The following is a 20,577-nucleotide window of genomic DNA, read 5'->3' on the forward strand; positions in this document are numbered from 1 at the left end:
CGTCAAAGTTATACTAGCATCGTAGACGAGACGACCCTCAAGAATGGCGCACGGGTCTTGTCATGGTATATGTACATTCAGGGCATTTTGTGGGCACTCTCCTAATTTCCTCAAGCTTGCTTCAAGTAGTGCCAAGTGGCAAAACACAGACATTTCCCCATTCCAAAGCTGCGCAAAGCCTGAAAAGATAGCCTGATTAAAACGATGTGCGATCCTGATGAGCTCGCAGCAAATTTCAGGCCAAGGCCATGGCCTAGTGTGGTATTCAACGCCGTCAAAACTCCAATGCTGCTTCACAATCCTACACTCGCGCGCAAAAACCAGCTATATCTTGTAGAGCGTTTATGAGCCGAGCTTGAAAAGGGAGACAAGGCCCTCCAAGCTGTCCGCAAGGGTATCCTGGCAAATCTCGTTGATGAAGCTGTCGCCCATCGTCTTGCCAAAGTCAGTGCTGTCATCCAGAATCTTGATGTGGATGTTGTCCTTGTAGAGGAGGAGGGCAGCCTTGATGGTGCCGCTGGTTGGGCGAGCGAAGTAGTCGCTGTCGCCACCGGCGATGTTACCGTGGAGGGTCGACTTGCAGCGCTTGTCACCTGGTGCGAGGACCTCGAAAATGTCGAATTCACCGCAGCCGGTGGTCCAGCATGAGCACTCGGCGTTACCGTACTGGAGAGTACGTGGGATCTGAGCGTTGAGGAGCCAGATGGCGGGCATGTTGGTCGGGTCGTACTTGTTGGCGGCGGTGGTGCCGTCGTCGGGCATGCTGAACTCGAAGAAGAAAGCCTTGCTTGGGCCGTCGAAGCCGTGGTAGGCGACAGTGCCGTCACGGTAGAAGCCACAGCTGCCGTCCTCGGCATTGCACTTGTCGTCAGTCATGATCACGACTTCGGTGTCGGAGGCCAGTTGGCAGTTCGCAAGAGTGGTTGGGGCAGAAGCACCCGACTTGCCGTCGGCGCTGGAGTAGGAGAGCGAGTTGCCGAAGCTGTAGTCGAAGACACCGGAGCCGGAACCACCCTCGTGGTTGAGGAAGACAATGCCATCAGAAGTGCCGGCCTCGGCGTTGTAGTAGCCCTGGCGAGTCCAGCCAGTGCCGCCGCTGCTGCTTGAATCGTCATCGTCGTTGCCGGACGAAGAAGTGGTTGGCTTTTTCGATGTCGAGGAGGATGAGGCGCCGCCATAGCTATGAGGCGCTGCGGCAGAGCCAGCAGATGCACCACCGTAGCTTGGGGGAGATGCCGCCGGTGAGCCTTCCTTGGGAGCGGCAGCGCCGCCATCGTAGGTGTTCTTCCATGTCTGGGTCACGCCGTTGATGACTGCAGTGACCATCTCGCCGAGCGCGGGGGTGCGCTTCTCCTCATCACGGGCGTGGTGCAGGTGAGCGTGCGCATGGCCGTGAGCGTGGCCGTGACGTCTTTCAATGGCGCTGCGGCGGCCAACAGTCCTCTTCTCTTTGCTGTAGGAGGGAGCGGCGGCGGCAGGTGCGTAGAAGGCGAACTGCTTGAGCTCGAGTGGTCCACGGAAGTGCAGAGAGACTTCCTCGTCAAACGGCGACAGGGTGCCGTTATATGCGTGTGGGGTGCTGCCGCATGCTCCATTGGCCATGCTTGTGACCTTGTTGTAGGAGCCTTCGCCACCAACACCGGTGTAGGTGATAGCCTTGACCTCCTGGCAGTACCAGTTGCCATCGACATCAGTGCTACCGTGAGCGCACAAGTCGGCGGAAACGGTGGCTGCAAGCAGCGTTGCTGCCGTGTACAAGTACTTCATCGTGTCGTTGGCTCGTTCGCGTTATCGAGATCCTTCCAGAGGGTTGCTGGTCGTGAAGTGTCCAAGAAGGGGTCGTGGGCGGGTATCTCGCGGGTGGGTGGTCCAAGTTCTCGTGAAGTCGGTCTTCTTATTGCGTATGGCTCTTGTTGGTGTATGTTGAGTTGTTGCTACCGTGATGCCAGCACCGGAGATGGTGAACGAGTGACTGGTGTGGCGCGGTGGTAATGACCGACTTGGGGTGAGGATGCGAATGCAATGGTGAAGGAATCAAAGGAATGCAAGGAGCCTTGCGACAAGAAGGGACGCCGAACACTTCAGTGCGAGCGGAGGGAGAGTTGGTTTGGTGAAACGTGATCGGGAGGCGGCTCGCTTCTGCTCTAATTTGCAGCCCCCCAGTCGGAAGCGTCGTGGTCGCGCGAATCAGGTACGCGATGTGGTCCGCTAACGCAGGAACCCTGGCAGCACCCGAAATTGTTTTCGGCGATCGTTGGTTGTCGTGGCTCTCGGGGGCAGACGAGTGTCGGGTGGATGCGAGGAAGAGAAGAGAGAGATCTGTGGGCGCTTCCTGTTCTCAATTGCCACCGTCGCGGTCTCCATGTGACTGCGCAAGCCGCGAGAAATGCTCCTGCTGGTGTGGTCACGCTGCCTGCGAGCATGAATGTGTTTGGCGGTGACATCGACTGGAATGCGAGGCTTGCAGCGAGACACAAGCACAGACTGTCCAGCAGGCTGTCCATCAAATGGGCCTCGACCGCCATCGATGTGGAGGCGCGCAGTCTCCCGAACATCTCACGTGTGTCGAGCCAGCGCAGGCGGATCGTCGTTGTAAACACCACCATCATCGACGTCGACATCCCCTTCCGACGTCGTGTCGTGCTGCTGCAGTGGTTGCTAAACAAAGGCACAGACTCCCCGCTCCGAATCAGATCGTGTACCGTATCGGCACCGCGGCGCCCTTCCGAACGCTTCCTCTGTTTTGGATCACCCAAACAATTGTGCTTGTTGACGCTCGGCGCTGTACAACATCGACATTGTCCTTCTTGTGTTCGGCTTAGGTGGTCGGCCGACATCCTTCTCACCGATGCCAAGCTACCGCAGTACACGTACTGCCTGTCTACGACTGCGCGTATATCAATTTCACAGACACACGCCGCGCGTTCATGGAGATGATGAGGAGCAAGTCGACACATATGCGCCGTTGCCGTGTGCGGAGCATGTGCCGAGAGCCGCGACATGAAGCTCGAGGCGACGTGCTAAGATCCGCGCCGGCCAACGTCGATCCTCATTCGCAGACCTTTTGAGGTATTGCGGCTCACGTGAGATGTCAATTGAGAGAGAAAGTATGTCATCCGTGATAAGAATTTGATTGATGAAATATGTAGGTTCCTGTCCGTGTAGAGCCAGGTGCATGCAATACAAGCACTGCGTGGTCCTGCAGTGTCTAGTATGCCGAGAAAATGCAGTGCCGCGCAGCGTGGACAGGCGAATCAACCTACCGCACCTCCACCTCTAACGCAAGCAAGACTGCTGTCAGGCCGCCGTTCGAGAACAGTCGTAGCTCGCGATGCAGTGCTCCAATCCCAATGACAGTTTACACCTGCATGCGTTGTCCGAAGAGGAACCTATCACTTCGCCATAGTCAGCAGTGCGCCTTCCAGAGTACGTAGACGAGACTCGTAGAGGTTGAGATTGGTTCAGAAGTCCATATAGATCATCGAAGCCCGAAGGCTTCTGACATAAGAGGTACCAGAAAAAAGTAAATGTAATGGAAATCATCATGCGATGGTGGTGCAGTGCTGTTGGGGGCGAGGTCATGTGCTCACCATTTTGCAGATAATCCTTCGAGATGCGGTTCGCTGGCTGCCACGTCGTTTGTTCATCAGCGCCATCGTGGCTACATGTCGGCTGCAGGTTGTAGGCTGCACTCCGGCGTGACAGAATGCAGGTAATGCATGCGCCGAAGGTGGTGATTTTGGATGCATGTCGAGAAAGCCTCAGCGGAAGAAAAAGAATTCTGGTGCTCGCTCCAACGTCGGCAGCTACCGCTTTGCTTATTCAGCAGTTTCTTGCCTCAGCACATCAATGCTCCTCATCCCCTTTCACTCCAGCTCATGCTCCATACACACTGGTGAAAGCTCCAGCATCTGTACCACAAGACCATGGACCGCTTCATTAGGTGGTTTCCGGAATTCCCTGCCCTCTGGCAGCCGCAGAGGCATGGCCATCTCCGGCCTTCATCGAGGATTGACACGCTCCTCCTGCTGGAACCATTGCATGCTTACTTGCATCGCTCTTGCGACGATGTGTCTTCAAATCCAGCCGGAAAGCTTGTTCGAGCAGGAGGGCTACGGCACCATTGCGGTCTCGCTTGTTCTGAAGAATCCTTCCGTGTCAGGATGCCATCATCTGTTACCAGAAAGCCTGCCCCAAGCTCCTGCTCGAGGGAAGAAGGCACGAGCACAATCGATTGCAATGCTGCGATATTCTCTCGGCCCGATCAGTACACTTGACTTCTGTTGTCTTTCAAGCTCTGTACGGAGGCTGTCTATGTCCTCGATACAGGCTTCCTCTCCTTGCTCGAAGATGACAACTCAACGAACATGTCAACATCGAAGCAGCAGTACAAAGAGCTCCTACACATCGACGCTACAGACACCGAAATGACAGTATCAAAACGCCTCGCAGAAGCCATCGCCATCCGAGGCGCGAGACTCTGCACATGCGGTATTGCGGCGATCTGCAGAATGAAGGGCATCAAAGGTGGCTATGTGGCAGCGGATGGCAGCGTGGCGAATAAGCACCCAAAATTCAAGAAGCGATGGGCAGACGCTTTGGGTGAGGTGATTGGCTGGTCGAAGGATAGGAACGAGGATCCGATCACTATGACGAGTGCAGAGGATGGGAGTGGGATTGGTGCGGCTGTTATTGCTGCTATGACGGTCAATCGCGCGACGAGGAGGGATAGTTTGAGGATGTTGGATCAGAGGATAGGGCAGTGAGGTTGGGGGAAAGACTTATTGCGCTAGGTGAAGATACCCAAACGAGCGGCCTCTAATCCTGTGTTATTCAGTGCCAGAACTGCGTCAACCATCGCCCCGGCAGCACCCAGATAATTCTTCGTCTGGCACAGCTCCTCCAATCTTTCCCGGTCTACTGCCTCTGTTACCTCAACTTTCTCCAGTAATGTAGCCAATAGCGTACGCTCTCGATCAGAACTCTCGATCGTCTCCCTACAAGCCTCATAACCCACCTCATGCGCTCTCTGCCGTCCAATCGTCCTCGCCACTTCCATCATCACCGCTTCCGCTACAATCAAGCCTTTCGTACTATCCAGATTCTTCCTCGTAGCATCGACATTCACTACAAGCCCGGACAGCGCGAACTCCGCCTGGCTCAGCGCTCCCACAACCAGGACACAGGACTCTGGTACTGCTGCCCATTCGAGTTGCCATGGTCCACTAGCTCGCTCGAAGTCCGTGAGCATGGCGTCCAAGCACAACCCAGCATTCGCGCGAAGCATCTTCGAGGCAGCGAGGATGACTTCACTGCTGATTGGGTTTCGCTTCTGCGGCATTGTGGAAGATGCACCGCGATGGAGAATGAAGGGTTCGCTGACTTCGCTGAATTCGTTCGAGGACATTATGATCAGGTCCGTGGCGACTTTCCCTAGAGTTCCACCGATGAGGGCAAGGAAATTTATCATCTCTGCGATTCCGTCACGGGCTGTGTGCCAGGTTATTGGAGGATCTTCGAGGCCTAGCTGACGTGCGAGTCTGGCGCGGACCTGGAGACTGCGTTCGGTATCAGGACCTAGGGAGGCGAGGGTCCCTGCTGCGCCGCCGAATTGCACCAAAAGACATCGGGGGCGGAGCTGCTCCAGGCGTTCGAGGTGGCGCTGGAAAGAGGAGAGGTAGACTGCGCACTTGTAGCCGAATGTCACTGGTAATGCGTGTTGAAGATGCGTGCGGCCGGCCATTGGGGCGTCTTTGTACGTCTCGGCGAGAGAGCTGAGGGACTTGATAATTGCTTTGAGTCGTGCTTCCACGAGGATGAGGGCATCCCGCATCTGCATCATGGTTGCAGTATCCTGGATATCTTGCGTCGTTGCGCCCCAGTGAACGTATTTGCCAGCTTCCTCGCCGCATTCTTTTGCGAGCTGGGTGACGAGAGGTAGGATCGGGTAGCCTACGACTTCTGTCTCTTGTGATAGCTTGTCGTAGTCCAGGTTTTTGCCACATTGGAAGAGGATCTCTTTGGCAGCATCATGTGGAATCAGTTCGTAAAATGCTTGCGCGTCAGCCAAATTCTTCTCTACGAGTACGCAGTAGTCGATGTATTTCTTGTCGTCGAAGATCTTGCGGACATCTTCTGTGCCGAAGAGATTCTTGAAGAGGAGGGAGTCGATGGCGCTGACTGGCATCTTGCTTGCTGGTGATTACGAGCAGGATCAAGTATATGAATCAGAATAAATAAGACGAGAGTTATGAGATCCAGAGCCTGTACCATATCGTCTTACCTCAGTGAGAGGGGAGTACACGAAAATGCCGGTATCGCATGGCGATCGTCAGGCACCGGGGGAAAAGCAGCCGCATTGCCTATTGCATCGCGGTGAGGCGTTGTACAAGGCCGGGGACAATACAGAATCTGCATGAGGGTGCTTCGAGCATATCGACGACATCTGTACTCCGCATAGTGAATGTTGATGTAGAAAGGAGGTTCGGACATCGAGAAAGACCAAGACTCTCGACCCACGTGGCAGCCCAGTCAGTGACGTCGATCTCGTTTTCGAACACGATGTCATCCAGCGCTTCCTGTCGCTCGCCGCAGCACGCAGGTCGATTCATCAACCCACCATCGGAATATGGCTGCCTAGTTTGTTGTGATTTGGTAGTTCTCATTCGCATGCCAGCCTGGCCGCATCTCAATCGCCCACTCATTACCCTCATCCACCATGGCTCGCGCCGAGTGGACATCAACAGCGCGAGCGCTCGCCGACCAATTCGACGACAACGATCATACCCTCCCCACTAGCGAATCCCGAAGATATAGCTCTCCAATATGGACTCGCCGTTCCATGGATGCCTCACAAACACTGTCCCGACCGCAAAGCACACAGGCAAAATGGATGCAGACAGCTGAGAAATGGAATGGCAGAGCCACGCGGCAATGGGCGCGGTTATCGCCCTTACAAAAGGCAGGACTGGTCATCGCCGGGATTATAACAAACGTGTTGCTCATCCTGTTCCTCGTATACGGCACCAAGATCTTCGCGTTAATGGCACCTATCGCCGAGAAATGGAGGAACATGCCCGGAGGCTGGCTGACTCTCTGGCTCATGACCTTCTTCGTCTCGTTTCCGCCCATGATAGGATACTCGACATGCGTTACGATCGCAGGCTTCGTGTTCGGCATGAAGGGATGGTTCATCATGGCGACAGCGACGGTAGTGGGATCTACAGCTTCGTTCATCGCATCGAGATCCGTGTTGAAGAACTTTGTGAGCAGAATGACGGAGAAGAACAAAGAGTTTGCGGCGCTGTCGCTGGTGTTGAAACATGATGGATTGAAGCTCTTGATCATGATCCGGCTGTGTCCGTTGCCATACTCCTTTGCGAACGGAGCTATCAGCACGATTCCAACGGTGACGTGGCAGAATTTCATGCTAGCGACGGCGATTGCTTCGCCGAAGTTGTTGCTGCACATCTTCGTAGGCAGCAGGATTGGTGCTCTGGCTGAGGGAGGTGACAAGATGGACACAGGAGCCAGGATCATCAGCTACCTCAGCATCATCATCGGTATGGCGCTGGGTGTGGGCACAGGCTATGTCATCTACACACGGACGAAAGCACGAGCGAAGCAGCTCGAGGCAGAGGAGGCCGCAGCAGCAACTTCTGGTGGTCGACGGGAGAGCCAGAACAGCCCAGACTACAACGATGACCCGGACGAACGGGAGGCTAGGAATGTTCTGCGGAGCAGCAGGAGCGATATCTCGTTACATCCGACATATGCAGATGAAGCAGATCTGGAGAGTGGATACAGGGATGAGTTCACTGATGATGAAGATGCTCATGAGCGGGATGTGTTTGATGTGGGTGATGGAGATGACGACGATGATGGTTCTGGCAAGACAGGCCAGCGATAGATTAGATTATGTGTCATATCTGCGAAGCTTGTATCAATTGGTTCATTCATGTCGTGTTCCTTTCCATGGACATATTTGTATCCGTGCGACACGAGCATGACGCGAACCGTGCACGAGCGACGCGCAGAAAGCTGGACTTCATCTTTCACTCTTGCCAACCATATCTTCAACAACAACATTACACACTCCTGGTCATATTCCGTATCGGGGGCCTGCATACACGTTACCTGCGCAGTGTGATAATGCGTACAGATACAGGATATGGCTCCTTGTTCCGGGATCCTCACGACCACTCTCTGGCGACTTTCCTATCTTACTGCCTTCACTCTGCTCATGACAACCGTTGACTCAGTCGCCCAGCATACACGAGACATATCGGTGGCTTCGGCGTCTGATGAGCCTTGAAGTATGATCAGGCTCCGCTCTGGTCAGTGAAGCACTCTTGCGGTCCAGCAATGCGATCAGTCTGCGAAAACATGCGTCCCGAGCATTGAGCTTTCGATCATGACGGATGAGTCGCTTTGGTACGTGAGGCACTCTTGCTGCCCAGCAGTGCGAATGCAACCGTAGACATGTCACGTCCAACGAGCAGCACACATACTTCATCGGAATACTCGAGCAAGTTTTTGACATCTTGAAGAAGGAGCACAAGGCGCGACGACCAAAGCGAAAGAAGAAAATGCCCGACCTTGCCACCGACGTCAATGATCTCAACAATCTATACTGCCATCTTGGCCTCGACGATACCACGGAGGACGACGACCTACCAGCGGCAACGCCATCGAAGACGAGCTCACCCGACAAGAAGTCTCCACCTGTTGCCGAAGCGTCTGCAGAGTACGAATTTCAAGCCCCCTTGGACGAGAAGCTGTTCGCGGTCTGGTCGGTGCTGCATGATCTCCAAAGCCTCCGACGCGAGGTCCGCTCCACTTGGCGACGATACTCTTTGGGTCATATTACGCTCCTGGCGGCCACCGTGACGACTGACAACGCTATGCATGTCGCCGGAGCACTCGACGGCGACCTGAGGAAAGAGTACCCAGATCTTGACTCGTACAGCGCTATCATTGATCTGATCGGGGCTGATTGGTATTTGGAGGAGCTCAATGCGGACCGGAACCAGCACATTCTCGAATCAGCACGTGAGCCGAACGACTCACACAGACCCGTCTCCGGTCCTGACTCGACGGCAACCGCGATAAGTGCCAAGGGTAAGTATAGGTGATGCAATTAACGTTCGCTCACTGTCTGACACCGTTACAGAGCTGCTATGTATAGATACTTGGACGGGACTCGGTGGCTTCGCCATGCTGATGCAGTCTTTCAGGACTCCCGAACACCCATATTTCAAGGACCGATCGCCGGAGACAAAATCTAGGTGAGTCTTCTCAGAGGACATAAGACCGCAGCAGGGCTAGCAACGTCTCGAGGTGGCCATACCGCGGTAAGAAGCTGACCTCCCGCTCTGTGGCAGAGCCTTCTGAGGTTTCGCTGAGAGGAAGACGTTGCTGGCCTCGTCACCACTGCACAGCTTCATATGGTTCGCACCGGATAATCACTCATGTTCTGACATTCATATAGCCCTCACCCCTTCTTTTGCCATCTCTACACCATGGCGAAGGACTTCCATGGGATGCTAACCAGCTTCAAGAAGCCCCTTGACGCCTGGACTCAACTAGGACCGTGTCTGGACAAGGCTACCAGATACATACTATCCACTGCTACAGGCTGTGCGATCGACACGGCTGCAGTATCTTGCTTACAGATGTACGTGGGCATTCACGATGCGCTGAATGGTAATCTAGAACGCGGGATCCAAGAAGCCGAAGAAATCCTGGCCGATGTCCGTGCCTCGTTCGAACGCAGCGATGCCTTCCTCGCCTCAGCAGCGGCCTACTCCAAAGTGTTCCATTCTCAGCATGACACAAGCGGATCGCGCGAGGCACGTACGATGCTCACGAAATGTGAAGACAAGGAGGGCTCCGCTACATGGGAGTGGGTTTGGACGCTTGCACGCCCACACACAACGATCCTGCCAGATACTGTGATCCGAGCTCTGCCACTGCTGGCCATGTGGTGTAGTTATATCACACTGCTGGCCTGGCAGACGTATGGCAGCCACCATAGCAACTATGGCAACACCATCCTTGCAGTCTCACATCTCTACACAGCAGCTCGAATATCTGGGCACCTCGAAGTCGTCTGGGAAGACATGGAGGCGTTCATCAATGCACAGAACCAGCAAAGCTGTTTCCTTCGCCATAGCGACGACAAGATCCTCACGCTGGCGAAGCACTTCAGCATGGCTTTGGGCTTGACGCTGACTCGGGTCACTCGTGGCTCCAAGCCGCCCGCGCCTAAATATGGCCGTATTATGCGACATGCTACTGACGTTGTGACTTGTTGGAGGGGAACTCCAAGGGCGGAGTGACAGATGCACTTGAGGCATACTATACCTTCCTGAGAACGTACGCAGCAACACAAGGTATCAGAGGTATGTCATTCGCCCCTGTATGTCGACTAAAACTTTCAAGAGTGTTACTACTGGCGGTTACCCTCTGATTATTTTGGCGACGTAGCGGTAGCGACGCTTGTTGTCTTCCGCTTCAGACGCTTGAATGCTAATTTGTGATAAGACCAGGACATCGCGAGACAATGGAAGGACACCAAGAGACTCTCGCCTTCTCAACTAGTCTCAACCCTGACTGAGATCTTCCTGGAGCAGGAGACTAAGCTAAGAACTGATCTGATCGGACTCGCAGACTTCTGTAAGGAGCTTCTCGGCAGAGTCTGCCCACTCATCCTCAGCACACCTCAAATGACGAAGGAGATTCGTGGCCTCAACAATAGACACTTCCATGTCTTGGAGCTGGTCTATCACACTCTTTGGGACGCCGGTATTGCGGAGATGCGTGGCGTTGAAAGAGGTACAGATTGCTTGCGTCGGGCTGCGTCTGAACTTCCGACAGTGCTTTCAAAACCAGGAGCTGGAACCCGCTTTCTGCACCAGAAAATGCGACTTTGCAGCCAACATGTACCAGATGAATTGCAGCCAGCCCGCCGATATGGAGACACGCACATACCACCGCCTGATATCAGCGCATACGGGATCTCAAGCACTTCATGGCAAGATCCCGAGTCCACTGAGCCCTGTTTCCGCGTCGGCGTGGGAATGATAGAGCAGATCCTTCATACAATACCGACGTTAGACGAATGGATAGCCAGTCATGGCGGTGAGCCTGCCTCCATGCAGGAATATCAGCTCCAAGTGGCCCACTACTGCGAGAAGTTGTTTGTCGGCAAATTTGCGGACTTGCCCGCCGAGACACAGTCTGAAATGCTGCAGCGACTTCTCACTCGCAGACGTCAACAGGGCAAGACTGCTTCTGAGATATCTTTGAGCAGTGGTCTGGCGTGGGAGGCTGTGTAGCATAGCTCCAGGTTTTCGCGATGGAGAAGGAACAGGATGCGGTCGCTACCGGTTCTTCACATGCGGCAGAGAAGCGATACACACGAGTACATATAACATCGGCGAATTGCCGCACATGAACCACTGCCATCTTGAGCGCTCAGCTTATTCGGTCGACACAGAGGAGATGAGAAAGAGTCTTGTTCTGAACTTTTGGCCTTGCTATGATACACGTACTACACACAAAAGAAAAGTCGTAGTAGACACACTTGAGCCTCAAAGCTCAAACAAGATCCACCCCGAGCCCCAACTCCAAACCCGCTTCGCTCGCAAAACAATACTCAGATCAGGGTATACTGTCAATCCAAAGAAATCGTCCTCTGGGCTGCATGCACACATTATGCTTCCGTCATCACAGCCATCGGACCACCTTGCCTATTCAATTCATCCATCGCATCAGCCTTATTGAGAGTCTCCTCAATCTCGTCTGACCGCTTCTCGTCCTTCGCCTTCTTCCCACCATCGTCTTTGTCTATGCAGCGAAGATGTATTAGAAAATTCTAGCTCGCTCGCTCACTCCTCTCGCGCTCCTCTCACATGACACTCACTGCCCCAAAGCAGTGACCCGAAGAGGTACGAAGTTGTGCAGTGGAGTGTGGTATGTGCATGACAAAGCGGAGGAGGAGGAGTTTACTTACTGCCGCCGAAGAGGCCACCAACGATGGGGAGCGACTGCAGCTTGTTGCCACCCTTCTTGTCGCCGCCCTTCTTCTTGTCGTCCATGAGACCGAAAGAGGCGAGAAGCTTGTTGATGCCGAGACCGCCGAGGAGGCCGTTGACGAGACCTCCCAGACCGAGACCGTTGAGGAGTTGCCCGACCAGACCGAGCACACCGGCGAGAAGGAGACCGACGGCGGCGAGGATCTGGAAGAGGGGCTGGGTCATCAGGCCCCAGAGTGGGTTCAGCTTCTTCTTGGCGTGAGGCATGTTGTTGAGCTTCTTCTTTGCGTCATCGATTGTGGTGACGACGGTCGTGGTGAGCTCCTTGAGGGTCTCGGCGAGGCGGTACTCTTCTGGAGTGGCTTCGCCAGTGCCAGCACGACCCTTTGCCTGAGCGGCGATCTTGCCGTCTGGGTCGAGACCACGAAGGGAGCCGTTGCACTCTTGGAGGATGCGACCGCCCTCCTCGATGAGAGGCTTGACGTTGTTGACGAGCTCTTCCTCGTCAAGCTCTTCCTTGGGCGTGGAGTCGGCCTTCTCCATGTATTCCTTGATCTGCTTGCAGATGGGCTGCATGCGCTCGAGAGTCTGAGAGCAGATGGTAGACATTTTCTCAGCAATCTCCCTCTCCTCTTCGCGCTTGCGAGCTTCCTCGAGCTCCTCTTCGGTTGGGCCTTCGTACTCATCCTCGGCGATGTTCTCGATGAGTGTGACCTCACCGATCTTGTTTCCCTCGACATCGACGACATTGCCGGCGTCGTCGATCTCCTGACCAACACAGTGGCCAAGGTCGCCCATGGTGAGCTTGCCGAGGAGGTCTCCGTTCTCGTCGCGGACCTCACCCTCCTTGTTGACACGCTTGCCAGACATTGGGTTGACACGACGCTCCTTCTCCTCAGGCTCCCATCGCTCGGCCTTACCAATGGTGTTGCCGTTCTTGTCGGTGATGTCTCCATCCTCATCAACAGTGTGGCCAAGCAACTTCTTGATGTCGCCCTCCACAACACGACCAACAATTTCACCTGCTTGGGTGGTGACAGTGCCGTCCTTGTTGATCTGCAGTCCCTCGAAGCCAGCGAACGGACCTTCTTCACTCTGAACACCAGTAACGGTCTCGCAGCGACCGATAACATTGCCAGAGTCATCCCAGATCTGACCTTGACCATCGACCTTCTTGCCGATCATGATGTTCGGGTCACCTTCGACGACACGGCCAATGACCTGTCCGCTGCCATCGACAGCATATCCGGCTTTGTTGACAGTGGTGCCGTTGAGTCTTGAGAGGTCCTTCTCCTCTTCCACAGGCTCATCGTAAGGCTCTGCATGTCCCTTCACGTTGCCGTACTTGTCGATGATGTCACCATCCTCATCAACATGAAGACCGACAAGTCTCTTGACATCGCCTTCCGTGATGTAGCCAACCCGGTTGCGGTCTTCGTCCTCGACGTAACCGTCCTTGACCACACGAAGTCCGGTAAGACCAGCGAATGGTCCTTCGGCGCGTGCAACACGCTCGTTCTCTGGCAGGATCTCGCAGCGACCCACAACCTTGCCGGTATCGCCGTAGATGTATCCATTCTCGTCGCACTTGCGGCCGGCAAGCTCGGTAGCGTTGCCTTCGACAAGACGTCCGAAAGGAATACCCTTCTCGTCGACCACATAGCCCTGCTTGTTGAGGTACTTGCCCTCAAGAGCGCTGTTGTCGAGTGGCTGCTCTTCCTCTTCCTCGAGTGGCTCAGCATGACCCTTGGTGTTTCCGAACTTGTCGATAATATCACCGTCCTCATCGACCTTCATGCCGACCAGGCGTTTGGCGTCACCTTCAGTGATCTCACCAACGATATTGCCATTCTCATCTTCCACCTTACCTTCCTTGACAACGTGAAGACCCTCGAGTCCGGCAAATGGGCCTTCTGGCTTGGCGACACGCTCCTCTTCTGGGATTGGCTCACAGCGACCGACTGGCTTGCCACGATCATTGTACAGGTAACCTTGCTCGTCGCACTGTCTTCCTGCGAGCTCATTGGCATTGCCCTCGACGAGACGACCGAATGGTACACCATTTGCATCGACCGCGAGGCCTTGCTTGTTGAGGGTGAGACCGTCCAAGATGGAGTAGTCGACCTCTTCCTCATCTGGAAGAGGCTCTGCGTGGCCCTTGACGTTTCCGAACTTGTCAAGAATGTCACCGTCCTCGTCGACACGCATACCGAGGAGCTTCTTTGGGTCACCCTCGGCGATCTGACCAACAACGTTGTCATTTGCATCAGCGACCTTGCCACCCTCGATCACGTGCAAGCCTTCAAGGCCTTGGAAAGCGCCACCGGTCTTCTGTACGCGCTCCGCTTCTGGAAGTGGCTCGCAACGGCCAACAACCTTCCCGGTATCGTTGTAGATGTAGCCGTTCTCGTCGGCCTTGCGGCCAGCCAGATCGTTGGGGTTGCCTTGGACGATCTTGCCGTATGGCACACCGTTCTCGTCAACAACAAATCCTGCCTTGTTCAAGGTCATTCCATCGAGGATGGTGTAGTCCATTGGCTCTTCCTCGGGAAGTGGCTCAGCATGACCCTTGACATTGCCGTACTTGTCAACGATATCGCCATCTTCATCGACAGACAGACCAACGAGACGCTTCGGGTTGCCCTCGGTGATTTCTCCGACGACGTTTCCGTCTTCATCAGCAATCTTGCCACCCTCAATGACTCTTAGGTCATCGAGACCAGCGAAGGGACCCTCAGGCTTGGCCTCGCGTTCTTCATCAGGAATGAGTTCAACACGGCCAATGACCTTTCCTTGGTCGTTCCAGAACTGGCCTTGGTCGTCGAGTTGACGGCCAGCCAACTCCTTGGCTTGGCCTTCGACCAGGCGAGCGACTGGGATACCTTCGTCGCCAATGACGAGACCAGCCTTGGTTACAGTCTTGCCCTTGAGACCAGAAAGATCGGCAGGTTGTTCTTCCTGCTGCTCCTCTTCTTCTGGGATGTAACGATCGGCATGACCAACGACAGAGCCCTTCTTGTCAAGGACGTCGCCATCCTCATCGACAGTGCGACCAAGAAGCTTGACTGGGTCACCCTCGGTGAGGTAGCCGACAGTGTTACCCTCTTCGTCTTGAACCCAGCCATCTTCGACAACGTGTAGGCCTTCAAGACCAGCGAATGGCGCCTCTTCCTCAGGATCTTCCTGTGGCAAAGTCTTCGCACGACCAATGACGTGGCCCTTGTTGTCCCAGAACTGACCCTCCGAGTCGGCAGTGGTGCCAGCCTTGGACAGCTTCTTCGCATCACCCTCGACGAGTTCACCGACAATGGCGCCCTCATCGTTGATGAGCTTGCCTTGCTTGTTCACGGTCAACCCTTCGAGGGTTGAGAGAGGTGGAAGCTGGTCACCCTCTTCCTCTTCCTCGCCCTCGCCATCTTGTGCCTCATCGGCTTGCTCTTCACCTTGCTCTTCATCCTCTTCTTGGTTCTCGGGTGGGAGGGTGCGCACGGAGCCAATGACGTTGCCGGAGTCGTCGAGGACATCGCCCTGGTTGTTGATCTTCTTGCCGGCACATTGCGAAAGGTCGCCGCTGGTGAGTTCGCCAATGGGCTCGCCATCCTCGTTGAGGACTTGACCCTTCTTGTTGACCTTGAGGCCATCCAGGATCGAAATAGCTGGTTCTTCTTGCTGGACCTCTTGTGGAAGAGTGCGGACGTGGCCGATGACATTGCCGTCCTTGTCGAGGACTTCGCCGGTGGAGTTGATCTTCTTGCCGGCGCACTGGGAAAGCTCTCCGGCAGTGAGCTCACCAATCGGCTCGCCGTCTTCGTTCAGGACTTGGCCCTTCTTGTTGACCTTGAGGCCGTCGAGGATGGAGAGCTCTGGCTCTTCGTACTGAGGTTCGTCTTCCTCAGCCTCGCCTTCCTCTTCGCCCTCATCTTCGGCCTGATCTTCGCCTGCTTCTTGGTCCTCGTCGCCCTCTTCCTGTTGCTCAGGAAGTTCGCCGAGTTCCTCGAGCAGTTCCTTGGTGGCAGTCTCGGCGGCTTCACCTGGTACGACACGGACGTGGCCGACAAGGTCGCCCTTCTTGCTGTAGACCTCGCCCTTGTCGTTGGCTTTGCCGCCAGCACAAGCTTGAAGATCACCATCAGTGAGCTCTCCAATCTCCTCACCGTCGTCGTCAAGGATCTTGCCCTTCTTGTTGACACGGCGGCCGTCAAGAATGCGGAAGTCGAGAAGTGTCTTAACGCCACCGAGCTTCTCGGCAGCGCCTTCAGCAAGCTCAGTCTTGCCGAGGACGTTTCCATCCTCATCCAGGATCTGACCCTCCTCGTTGATCTCGAGGGTGTTGGGGTCGACTTCGCCATGTGCAATCTTCTCGCGGAGGCTGCTGTCTTCGACACCTCCAAGGACGTTGCCCTCTTCGTCGAGGATATCGCCAGCCTCGTTGAGCTCCTTGCCTTGGAGAGCCTCGATACCAGGAAGCTGGTCCTCGATCTCCTCCGGCTGAGTGTCTTCGGCAGCATCCGCAGCGTCCGCGGCACCCTCTTCGACGCCATCCTCCACACCGTTGACTTGCTCTTCGGCGTCCTCGGTAGCCTGTTGAGTTTGCTGGCGTGGCTCGTAAACTCCTTCCTCGACAAGCTGCTCAGCATCGTCGTGGATCTCGGCGTACCCAACGACGTTCCCATTTTGGTCGATGAACTCGCCCTGGTCATTGAGGGTGGCATTCTGGAGCTCTTGTGGGTCACCATCAACCACTCGGCCGATTGTGTTACCCTCGGAGTCGTAGATCAGGCCGTCAACCTGGCAGGTGAGGCCTTCCATGATGGAAAGCGCTGGCAGGTTGGCGTATTCGTCGACTTGCTCCTCGGCGTCATCAGCAGCATCCTGAGCTTGACCCTCGAACTGGCTGAGGAAGTCTTGAGCACCCTCTGGAAGCTCTTCGCCTTTGTCTTGTGCTTCTTGCAGCTGCTTCTTGATCTCGTCTGGGAGAAGCTCGACACGACCAACGAGGTCGCCGTCGTCATCGAGAATCTCGCCATCGTCGCCAATGGGATATCCTGCGAGGTCTTCGGCGTCACCCTCTGCAAGTCTGCCAATCGGGTTTCCTTCTTTGTCAAGGATTTGGCCATCGTCCTGCACCTCGAGACCCTTCAGCTTTGACAGGTCAACTGGAAGGCCTTCTGGTACCTGAATGCCGTTGGTGTCTGGCAGATCTTGACCAGTGGCATTTTCAGCTGTGTCTTTGGCGTCATCAGCAGTCTCCTCAGCCTGGTCCTTCGCACTATTGGCAGCATCTTGAGCTTGGTCGGTCGCGCTTTTGGCCTGCTCCTTTGCGCCATCGGCAGTCTGCTCAGCTTGGTCGTTGGCATCCTCGGCTACATCGTCTGCTTGGTCCTTTGCGTCGGCAGTGGCCTCCTCAGCCCGGTCTTGTGCGCCCTCGGCAGCATCACCAGCTTCGTCGGTCGTCTCGCCGGCAACCTTCTTGCCTTCGTCGACACCCTCCTCGGCGGTGTCTTTCGCATCGTCGGCGGTCTCCTCAGCATCCTTCTTGGCATCTTTGGTGGCGCCAGATGGGTCCTGAGTGGCTTTGCCGGCAAGGTTTGAAGCCTTGCCAGCAGCGTTCTTCGCAGTCTCCTTCGCACCCTTGCCTTGCTGCTGCGCGGGTTGCTCAGGCTCCTGCTCGTCATCGTCCTGCTCGTCGTCATCGGCAGATTGGACAGTGTCGCCTGCCTTCTCTGTCGCATCGTCGGCCGTGTCTTCGGCCTCGTCGCCAGCATCCTCTGCAGTCTGCTGGGCTTGCTCTCCAAAGTCCTTGCCAGATTCCTGAGCGCCCTCGACGGCGTCATCTTCGTCGTCATCGATAGGCTCTGGCTGTGCTTGCTCAAGACCTTCCTTGCCCTTCTGGCCAGCCTGGGTGACTTTGCTCATGGGGCCGTCGTCATCGTCGTCATCGTCGTCTCTCATCTCAACGCTGCTTTGCGCCTGCTGAGCCTGGTCCTCGGCATTGTCGCCAGCTTCCTCTGTCTGGCTTTGCGCTTGCTGCGCCTTCTGTCCTAGTTGTCGCTTTGACTGGGGTGAATCTGATTCTGGCTTCGTTGCCTGCGAAGCTTTAGGGGTTGAAAGTGCTGGTTTGTTGCCTGATGCTGGCTGTGCAGATTTCTGTGGAGTCTGTCCCGGTCGTCTCGTCAACTTGGTTGGGGTCTTGGGAGCGGCAGTCTGCTGCTTGCCGGCTGCTGGAGATGGAGCCATTGTGTTAGATTCCTGTGGTGTAAATGGAGTAGAGCTTCGTGAAGATCGTGAAGATGCGTAACGTCGTCGTGAGAGTGGTGATCTAGTGGGTGTAGGAGGAAAGGAGTAGTACGCGTATTGATTAGAGTTGCTTGTCATGCAATCGCAAGGCCAATGACGGAGCAAAAAAAAGAGGAGGTTCTGTGAAAGTGTGGCTAGAGGCCCGGACTCACGTTTGATATATCATGCAGCTAAGATCCAGGAGGCACAGGGCAGGTAGTCTTCCTTGGTGAGCACACAGCATACTCCGGCAGCCGCCTGAGTAGCATAGAATGACGTATCGAGAGCTTGCCGACATTGACAAGGGAGCTTCGATAGCTCACGCCTCGTGTGGCCAGTGACGGGCCACTGGGGGCTGGACAAGCAGGTTTCTGTAACGATGAGCGCCACTCTTCTTGGTCGTCTATGCTGGTCGAGAACGGCAAGCTGCTTGTGACTTCATTGCGGGTGTCCACTCTGGTCGACGCGTGATGTCACATTCTTCCAGCCTCGGAAGACGGTCCAGCGATTGCAACAATGCCAGTGCAGGTAGGGCCGGAAGGTGGCCTCCATAGTGCTTTCGAATCCTCTGCTTGCCAGCTCGCGTGGTGGCGAAGTACCAAGCACCCGATACGCATCTACATGCAAAGCTGTGGCCAGACTGCCGTGAAAGACCGAATGCCTTGCCCGGTTCCACGAGGTAGGAATAGTGGAGCACACACGTCTTCTGCCAACTTCAGCGGATCGTCGATAAAACATCCCTGTCAAACATGCAGCAGCCCCTCGAGCCACCAACAGCAGCGGCATTCGAAACGCGGAGAAAGGTCAAGTGTGTGTATGCAAAAGGGCAGCTGCATTGCATTAGTACCGCTTCCAAGTTTTGAGCTCGTAGGTTAGAAAGGGAGTGAGGTCGTCCTGGCAAATGCTAAAGCACATGGCGCAGCCGTTCAGCGCCTAACGCTGCAACGACCGCGTGCGGAGGACCCTTGCCGTGAACTCTATGCGCCGGGGGGCCACGAACGCTGATGAAAGTATGATATCAAGCCACAGGACAGGTTTCAGTGCAGTCCAGTGTCCTTGCTGCACGACATGAAGAACGTCGCACAAAGTGTTGCATCATCTGATTTGTCGCGTCAGGCATTTGGTAACGAGCATGCGGCGCTGATCCGATGGGCTCCCAAGCCGCGACACGTCAAGTTGTCCTGCAGGTCGTACGCGATCTTGGAGTCTGCGGATTGATGCGGCTGTGAGACCTGGCAATATACCTCTTCATCGTGGCGCGTGCTGTCGTGTCGAGCTTTCGTGCCTCGTTGAGAAGCGCATACAGATGTCCTGCGAGAAGCCGTAGCAGTGTGGTGGTCCATCAATAACTGGCACGACCACGCGGTCTGCTCAATCGGACGGTCAGTACTCTCAGATCATCGGGCGGAGGTCTCACGACTGCTTCTCCACCAATCCAAGTCCCCAACAAGGTCCGTCCGGATCCTCTCACGTCTCCTTCAGGTGTCAGGTCCGAAGCCAGAGGTTTCTTGGGACAAGTTTGAGTGTGCAGAACAACGCGGGAAGTGGCTCATCGGAGCCCGGCTGTGTGGCACGTTCAAGTGAAGGTCGAGCCGGATTCGAGCGGCTGGAAAGCGACGGCGCGGGCAGAGCAGGGAATGAGCCCTGCTCCATCAGCCACAATGATGTCGGCGTCGCTACAGCCCGTTCCGCATACTCGTTCCTGCCAAGACTGGACGATGTCGCGATGGCATCAGATGATGGTTCATGATGGTCTGTACATTGCAACGTTTCACCATGAATACTGAGAATTCAGACCGTGCTGCTTACGCCAAACGCGTGCGATTTATGCGAGCTTTATCATGAGCGCCTTCGTCACGCGTGGTGGTGACATCTCGCGACGCATCCACCCATTTGTGGGAACCGTGACGACCTGTGGTGGAGTGCCGCCGACGACGACTGCTGCATCATTCTCCAGTGAGAAGGTGCTTGGGTGAGAGGGCTACTCTCACGGCGGCACAGCGCGTGCAATCTGCTCGATGGTTTGTAGTGGAGGTAGAGAGAATTGCACGGGAAGAGATGTCAATCAAGACGTGGGAGTGCATTGTGTGAGCGACTGACCTGACCTGGCCCGGGGCGACTATAGTCTGCCATAGCGAAATCTGGTCACGTAAATTTCCGCCATGCATGGTGCTGGAATGCGTGCTCGGTGTTGTGGTGGTGTGGTTGCCACCTTAGGATCATGGTGAAGAGCTTGGACGAGATGGAGTCGGAAGAAACTCGA

General features: G+C 55.4%; 6 protein-coding genes across 6 annotated transcripts; 3 read left to right on the forward strand and 3 right to left on the reverse strand.

The window, feature by feature from the left end:
* Positions 1–342: 342 nt before the first annotated feature.
* On the reverse strand, positions 343–1,767 carry CLAFUR5_08019 (PGA52-like protein; the record flags this gene model as incomplete). Its single annotated transcript, XM_047907167.1, has 1 exon — positions 343–1,767. The coding sequence occupies one exon, from the start codon at positions 1,765–1,767 to the stop codon at positions 343–345; it is 1,425 nt and encodes a 474-aa protein (XP_047759673.1).
* A 2,600-nt stretch (positions 1,768–4,367) lies between these two features.
* On the forward strand, positions 4,368–4,766 carry CLAFUR5_08020 (Hexokinase-1; the record flags this gene model as incomplete). The annotated part of the gene is made up of 1 exon (XM_047907168.1): positions 4,368–4,766. One exon carries the CDS (start codon positions 4,368–4,370, stop codon positions 4,764–4,766), a length of 399 nt encoding a protein of 132 aa, XP_047759142.1.
* Positions 4,767–4,789: 23 nt separating this feature from the next.
* On the reverse strand, positions 4,790–6,187 carry CLAFUR5_08021 (Trans-aconitate decarboxylase 1; the record flags this gene model as incomplete). The annotated part of the gene is made up of 1 exon (XM_047907169.1): positions 4,790–6,187. One exon carries the CDS (start codon positions 6,185–6,187, stop codon positions 4,790–4,792), a length of 1,398 nt encoding a protein of 465 aa, XP_047759143.1.
* A 531-nt stretch (positions 6,188–6,718) lies between these two features.
* CLAFUR5_08022 (Golgi apparatus membrane protein tvp38) lies at positions 6,719–7,909 on the forward strand (the record flags this gene model as incomplete). The annotated part of the gene is made up of 1 exon (XM_047907170.1): positions 6,719–7,909. The coding sequence occupies one exon, from the start codon at positions 6,719–6,721 to the stop codon at positions 7,907–7,909; it is 1,191 nt and encodes a 396-aa protein (XP_047759989.1).
* A 679-nt stretch (positions 7,910–8,588) lies between these two features.
* Positions 8,589–11,339, forward strand: CLAFUR5_08023 (uncharacterized protein; the record flags this gene model as incomplete). Its single annotated transcript, XM_047907171.1, has 5 exons — positions 8,589–9,120; positions 9,173–9,287; positions 9,491–10,238; positions 10,319–10,403; positions 10,546–11,339. 5 exons carry the CDS (start codon positions 8,589–8,591, stop codon positions 11,337–11,339), a joined length of 2,274 nt encoding a protein of 757 aa, XP_047759145.1.
* A 669-nt stretch (positions 11,340–12,008) lies between these two features.
* On the reverse strand, positions 12,009–18,413 carry CLAFUR5_08024 (uncharacterized protein; the record flags this gene model as incomplete). The annotated part of the gene is made up of 1 exon (XM_047907172.1): positions 12,009–18,413. One exon carries the CDS (start codon positions 18,411–18,413, stop codon positions 12,009–12,011), a length of 6,405 nt encoding a protein of 2,134 aa, XP_047759146.1.
* Between the last annotated feature and the right edge of the window lie 2,164 nt (positions 18,414–20,577).

Source organism: Fulvia fulva, chromosome 3, assembly GCF_020509005.1.
Source record: "Fulvia fulva chromosome 3, complete sequence".
Taxonomy (NCBI): domain Eukaryota; kingdom Fungi; phylum Ascomycota; class Dothideomycetes; order Mycosphaerellales; family Mycosphaerellaceae; genus Fulvia; species Fulvia fulva.